General features: G+C 48.1%; 1 protein-coding gene across 1 annotated transcript in view; it reads left to right on the forward strand.

The window, feature by feature from the left end:
• Window positions 1-7,683, forward strand: part of T265_08567 (hypothetical protein) — a gene marked incomplete at both ends in the record, with an annotated part of 51,122 nt that overhangs the window by 43,008 nt on the left and 431 nt on the right. Inside the window, 3 exons of the mRNA XM_009174412.1 lie at window positions 2,372-2,504; window positions 3,559-3,658; window positions 6,953-7,241. Of these exons, the coding sequence (XP_009172676.1) occupies window positions 2,372-2,504; window positions 3,559-3,658; window positions 6,953-7,241 (522 nt within the window). The remainder of the gene's footprint in view (window positions 1-2,371; window positions 2,505-3,558; window positions 3,659-6,952; window positions 7,242-7,683) is intronic.

Raw genomic sequence — 7,683 nt, forward strand, 5'->3', positions numbered from 1 at the left:
TTGCTCGCGCACTCTATATCTGTGGGTGGACGCCCCTGGAGCACCGACCCCACAGGCATTAAAGGCTGATGTTGAGTCTTCCATAATCGTGTCAATGAGAAAGCCGAAGAGGAAAGATGAAAGATAACAGCCCTGTCTGACATCACTTGATGTGGTGAACTCAGGCGAGAGCTTCCCGTAGACTTTAAACGGCCGCGGGAGTTGGCGTACAGCGCCCTAAGAAGGGTCAAGAATGTATGGGGAGCACCTTTGCTCCACAGACACAGCCATAGTGCTTGACGGTCTACAGAGTCAAAGTCAGCTTTCAGATCGAGAAACACAATCATTGTTGGCTGTTGGAAGTAGTGCCGCTGTTCCGGTATCTGTCGGAGGGTGAAGGTGTGATTGATGCAACCTCCTGCAGGACGGAACCCAGGTTGCTTTTCACGGATCTGTCTCTCTCTGTGTTCGGTCAACCTTCGAAGGCCAGAGAGCGCCTTCGATGCCACAGCTACCAGGCTGATGTCACGGTGGTTTTCGCGGAACATCTCTTTTTGAAGACAGGAGTAACTGTTGACATACCCCATTCCGCTGGCACTTTCTCTTCGTTCCATATCGCACCAATAAGCTTCGTCCGAGGGGTCACCAAGGATTCTCCGCTTTCTTTGAAGAGAACTAAATACGGATCGTCTGGTCCTGGTGCTTCGTCGTCGGCTGAGGCTGAATGAAGCTGGCATAATTTCCTGTAACACCACTGATTCGGATGTTGTGCCGTCCGTGATACCTCGCGCCTTGAGATGGCATGAGATGGCACATACAGGGTGTACCAAGACGCACGACTTACTTCGGCAGAGGGCCTACTGGCTCGGGATGAGAAGTGAGGTGATGGATTAGTGGTGTCCTGTAAGCCAACTGATGAAAGGGGATACGACAGGGGCAACCCATCCCATGGAACCCATTCCTGTCTCAAAAACCCGCGAGTTATGTTCCGCTGACGTCATGGACCCCTTTCCGGTGACAGAACACCTGTCGCGGTTGATCGAGGTGGCAGCCGTGCCAAATCAACGGGCGACGACGATCAGTGGAGTGGTAATGCATCACATCGTGGCAAACCATGGGGTGCTAAAAATGATCCTAACCGATCAGGGGTCTCGCTTTGAGAGCGAAGAGTTTAGGAATTGCTTACAGAAGCTGGATATCAGACGGCCAAGGGCGGCACTATGCTACCCGCAAACAAATGACCTAACCGAACGATCCAGGACTGGCTGGCGGCCAAAGGAGGTGACTGGGAACTGAACTTGCCAATGATGTTGCTAGCTCATCTGGTTTCCATACAGCCAACCACAGGCAAGTCTCCGTTTACCCTAATGTACGGCCAACATCCGCGGCTTCCAGTTGATCAGGAAATTTGGTTGTGGCCGGCAACACGCCTGTCTTTGGAGGAGCTAGATGGGGAAAGCTGGAGAAAACTTGACCGCCGTTCAGGAAAGGACCAGAGAGAAAACGGCAAGTAGAAAGGCGCGACCATGCCCCATAGGCACGAAAGTCAAGCAGAAGGATTACTAGAATCCTGGAAGGAGTGGACTAGGGTCGCGGAAGCTGGGCAGTCGATGTCAAGGTCCGTTTGTCATTACTGACCGCCGGGGGAACGTCCATACAACTCTAGACAATCGGGAATCGAAAAGAGTAAACGAGACAGCTTCGTAAGCGGCGTGATACACCCGAAGAGCGGCCGAATGGACCAGCTGCTACAGCCGACCCAACGGAGGTGAGTGGCATCTGAACGACCTTTAAATGGGGAAGGTGTGTAACGGTGGACACCACTGATGAGGCGTTCAAGTAGTACGTCGTTTTCTCGTAAGTCCGCTTCGCGTTTATCGAAAAGTGAGATTCATCATGGAATTTGTGGAGCTTCTTTGTAGCATTCGTTTACATTTGAGTGATAGTCGATGAGTATCCGGGATAGTTCTAGAAGGCGCGTTCGAGAAGATGGATACTCAGTTTTTGTAAACAAGATGCATATGAGAGTTTTGCTTCCCTGTCCAATAGTCTGTAGCTGCTCAGTTGGTGTTTTCCAATAAGTAAATCCGCAGCGAAGGCCTTCTTCCTTTCAGTGGTAGCTTGGGTGTGTGAGGTACCGGCCGTTGATAAAGTCTGTGTTAATCCGTTCTCCGAGCTTCGCAATAGCCCTGGAAATCGTTTAGACATTCCACAGCGTTCCCTTAAACCAGATGCTCTGAAGAGCTGACAAATGTCTCTCCCTTTTGGTTTTGACGATATTCAATGAAACTCTCTGGTACGTCCACTGTTTTTACTTTCCCACTCAATGTGTACGTTAGCTAGTTCATCGACAAGCTGGAATAATGTTCACTTTTCCCGTCCGTCCCTGTAGAGTTTGCGTAATTCGGTCGGTTGATGGAACCCCGATAAGCTCTTTTTGTGTACACGAGCATGATGGATCTAATAGGGTCGGTGCACACCCGCGGCGCTACATCTTCACCGGACACACAGATGGATCAGTCCAGGTAACTTCAGCTAATAGCTTGCTTCATTTCTCTGTTTTTTGGGCCTCAACTTCCTATGCTACCTAGTACCGGGCGTCGTAGAGCAAAATAGCTGGAGTTAGCGTGTAATGGGACGGTGTTGAACTACGCCAACTCTAACTACATAAGAAATGCAAAACGCAACACTGGCTTATTTGTGTCTGAACAAGAATCGCCAATCTAAAAAGCCTTGATTCGGATTGGTCGATATTTCGACCAATCAGAACGCTCCCTGTTGTTGATGGGCCGTTCTGTTTATCTGGCGCGCTTTTCGGGTGACCTATTTGCAGACATACCTAAATAGATTCTGTCAACAAATTAAATTACCCGGTAAAAAAATAAAGATACAGGCCGGTGCTCAGAAAAACAGTGGAGTTTATACACATCCACACAACTAACGGTGGAAGTCCCAACCCGACCAAAGTTCACAGAATCCCTCTGTCTTACACGACTTTCTTAGCACTAACTCATTCACACAGACGGACAAAAAGTGTAAGGGCTGTTCAAGAGGAGTCTTCATGTAAACCCAACCGGAAGAACTAGACCCCAAGCTGGACCGAATCCTTGTAAGTCTTAACACTTGCTGACCCACCCTGACAAACAAAATCAATTAGGAGACACTTAACACGGATTTAGCTTGAATTAGTTTATTGGTTCTCCTTCCGTCTTAAATTCCGACCAACCTCATGACCCAATCACTTGGTCTGACGAAGGTTTTGTGTCTAGAACATCAAAGAGTAACCACGACAGTTTTCTTGCCACAGGTGTCTGGTATATTGACTAGAGCGATATACGGAGTTTATTGGGCCGGTCTAAATGACTACAAACAGGACAGTTCGTTTGCTAAATTCGCCACGTCTGACACACAATTCCACTCTTTTTTGGAGTATAGTGTAGTGCGTACCAGCGGATCATCTGATGATAGCGCGCCCCGTGAAATCGAAAAGGGTGCCTCGGTCCCATTTTTGCACCTATTGGAACTACAATCAGATGGTATCGCTCATTCCAGTCACAACTAACCCGCCTGTCTTTTTAGGTTTGGGATCTTACAACTGCGCTGAACTCAATGAAATGTGTCGCAGCCGGTCTGGCACCTGGAAATCCGTTGCTCGGGTTCGATGGAAGCTTCAGTCCCGGTGAGTTATCATTCTTCTTGTGTTTTCCACTTGTATCTTTAGGAATTCAATCCAACGTAGCAACTGGACACAATTCTAAATTAAACTACTTTCGTTGCATCTGCTCCGTTGACTTGAATCCTGCATACTTGCTGGCATCAAGCAGTACGATCGATGGTGATCTCCTCTGGCCACTTGGATGAGTTCGAAAACAGGATCATTTCACCTTTTTTGTATATTCTTGAACTGGGATTCTATCGATGGCTTGATTAGACGAACTACGGTTTGTGATAGCTCAGTGATGCAGGCGTGAGCTCATTGACCGGGAGGTTCGAACCTGACTTCTGCATCTCGACTGGTCCCGTCTAATCTTGAGCAACCCGACAGTACCTCGGCCCGCATGTTCCTTTGGGGTGATGTCGTTCAGCTGTAGCACCCTTTTGGTGCCTGGCTGCCATGCCACATGAAGGAGGCACGAGGGCTTGGATACTGCCAGGTTGCCTAAGCCTAGACAGGGGAATCCGAGAGACAGAGGTCGGGTTCGAACCATGAACCTTTAGGTCAGTAAATTCGCGCTCTAACCACTTGGTCCATCTCGCCTCCTTGGGCTGACGTGGAACCAAACACCAAAAGGGTGCCACAACTGAAACATTATACATTTCATTTTGTAGCAACGTAGTCTTCGCTTGCGTAATGATTCCAGTCTCTATGCATCCGATCAAAGACCTACTCATCCACACAGGAGATAGTTCCGCATTCTGGAATAACCGATGACATCACAACCTGTGCTTAAGAACCGTGTCATTGTCTTGTCTTATCTATTTCATTCATCCCATCCGATGTGAACCACTCTGGTCAAGAAGCGCTTTCTCTAGGTGGAATAAATTTCGATCCAAAGAGCCGAACGACTGTTCGTTCCCGAAGCTCTCCCGCTCGTCGCAGTTTCCGAGTGGTACTAAGTTTGTGACCGATAGACTTAACCATGCCAGCGAGGCATGCTTGACTGTTTTTCGTTTCTTAAGACTATTATTATTGATTGAATGAATGATGAGCATTGGACAATTACTGGAAATAACGTCGATTGTATAACGAACCGCTACGAACCCCCCAAAAAGGCGCACTATGATTGGCCAGAACATTGACCAATCGACGTCTTGGCCTTCCTTCCCCATCATGATCATTCTAGCGTGACCTTGCGGCGAATTTCATGACCGCTATATAACTACACAGGTTATTTCAGGTCACCATGCCTGTTGATTTTTCACATTAGGTAGAACAATGTAGAAGTGATCTGACCGGAACACGAGTACTCAGGCATGGGTCAGTCGTTGCAATCGTTTCCTCAAAATGCACCGTCAAAATTGGTGTAAAGCTTTGCGTAACACAAACGACCATGTGGAAATATGCTCATTTACAAATCATATATTGGTATTAGCAAGAAATTCAGAGGTGACTCAGGCATGGGTGGCCCTTGAGTATGGGGTAAGCACACGTTCCCATTCTGGATACCATACATAATCACTTTGGCTAGGGCTGGGATGAATGCAAGCAAGACTTGCGTCAGTGAGTGATGGCTCGTTTTCAAAAAAGTGCGCGATCACTATCCCAAAACCGGAAAATTTGGCAACATGGAACAAGAAAGACAGCCCGAAACTGGTCAAGTGGCTAACCGTCTCCCAGGCACATTTTCACAAACGCTCGTTTCGCCACAAAAGTCCTGGATCTCTTCAATCATTGTTTCTGAAACGATCTCTATCTGCGTAATCCTGGATCCATGGTTCTCAGACTAAGCAACCGTATTCGTCCGTAGTGAAGTCCTTCTGTGTGTGCCTATTCGTGATTCGGTCGAACAGTAATTTGGGCGGTCTTGATAAGTTAAGCACAGTGTTCCTATCTTGATATCGTCCTCGTATCCACTGGTCCCAACTGCATTTTTATGTGTGGACAGCTGGGGCGGATTGGCTGGCTGACCAATGCTACACATGTTTAGCAGACTACAGTCAGTTTGTGTGGAGCTGAATGCGGGTCGAAACTTCGATTCCGATGCAGACCACCCAAGGAGGTGAGGCACGATGCTAACCGTTGGTGGGCGTAACGATGAACAGTCCGTCGATTCTTCCGAGTTTCGACGTAATGCCCCTAGTGCCTTGTCGATGTTCCCGGCGGATGCCCATCATCACACGGTTGAGGCGGCAATCGATAAAGACTACAATGTTGTGTACGGCGTTCCAAAACCAATAATCACAAGGATCTTCGAGTTCAGAGCTGTTCCACCGAAAGGGGCGTTTTTATTGATGTACAGTCTCATCCAAAAGATATAGCATGAAAGGATATAGGGTGCGCTCCATATTACTATATGGATTAGAAACCTGGCCGCTGCGCGCCGAGAACGTCAAAAGACTTTCAGTGTTTGACCATCGATGTCTTCGGAGCATTGCCCGAATCTGGTGGGAACACTGCGTCAGTAATGCTGCTGAAGTACGTCGAAGCTTTGATGAATTCAGATGAACTGATCACAACGCATAGGTTGCGCTGGCTTGGCCACGTGCTGCGTATGCCAGTCGACCGACTTCCTCGAAGGGCTCTTTTCGCACAACCATGTGAACGCTGGAAGAGAGCCAGAGGCGGTCAACCAATGACTTGGCAGCGAAGCGTAAAAGCCATTACCAGCAAACTCAGCTGCGCTGGTCACTGCCGTCTTCCTGGATGGGGACCCCGAGACGGGCCACATCAGTGGCTAGAGACATTGTCAGATATGGCCCAGTCGCGCCCTCAATTGCACTCGTGCATCCAAGCTATTGCCTTCAATGCATAGCTCCTTTTCCAAACAACCCCCCACTTGACAGCCCACTGACAGTGCTGGATTTATGCACCAATTTACCAGCTCCCGACTGCAATGCGCAGCTACCTACCCCCCTCCAAATCATCGGTGAACGAAACTGCGGCAGCTACAACCACTGTACGACGAGTACGCGGTTATTACAGCTGACAATGACGATGATAATATAGGGTGTGGTATCATGAACAGTATTTGGATAGGTTTGTAGTTCAGTGTGGTTAATGGAACGTTCTGGCTTAGAAGAGCTTCTTAAAATTGCCGTTCCACTCCATTAACTAGTGTTCTTTTTTGAAAAATGGTCCTTGCTACTGGGAGCATGATGTATATGTCCTCTTCTGGTGCACAGATCCGGTCTGCAAGCAATTCCCGGCGCAACCTAAAGGGTGTATAACAGTTTTACTGCTGAAAAACTGCCGACGTTTTCCATAATCGCATCCTTTAATAAGCAACAATCCTAATCACGTTTTTTCTTACAGACCTCTCAACCTCTGGAACCGTCTCTCTCGGGGTGGCCAGTAACCCTACTGTATCAATTACACCCGGCAGTATCGGACCACTTGGTGTTCTGCCCCACAATGCAACTCACGCGCCATCCCAGTCGGCCTACTTGACCGGTGGTCCCACTTCGCGTGAACTGGTTCGCCTGCTCGAATCATGCCGATTGGGAACTTCCACTACGCCCAGCCTTGCCGGTTACTCTCCCGGACGCCTGACTCCGGCTGATTCTTTCAGTTCTATTTGTCCAAATGGTCCTATCACACACTAGTCCAAATCCCCTTATATGTACATCGTTTCTTTTATCCTTTCGCACTTTATCGGTCATTTTACTCCCAATTGACTATGACTCTTCTTACCTTATCCAGAGTACCCCCCCCCCCGCCATAACGTTCTCACCCATCCCCCTGCTGAAAATGATTTGTACCGGTCTGGGTCTTTACTTCCATCATTCTGTGATATTTAGGACTATTTTATGAGTAGTCTGGTTATTTGTCACCGAGTTGAATGATAAACCAAACGGCCTATCCCAAGTATTGGTGTTTATTCTTACCGAATCTGATGCACACGTTTTTTGGCGACTTACTTGTACAAACACCTGTTCACAAATTAAGACGCGAAATGGGCCGGATGTGTCGTTTGGAACTGGCTCTTGTGTGCTTAGTGATGAATTCATCATCATTGTCAGCTGCAATAACTGCGACTCGTCGCA

The sequence above is a fragment of the Opisthorchis viverrini genome (genome assembly GCF_000715545.1).
Source record: "Opisthorchis viverrini unplaced genomic scaffold opera_v5_228, whole genome shotgun sequence".
Classification (NCBI taxonomy): Eukaryota; Metazoa; Platyhelminthes; class Trematoda; order Opisthorchiida; family Opisthorchiidae; genus Opisthorchis; species Opisthorchis viverrini.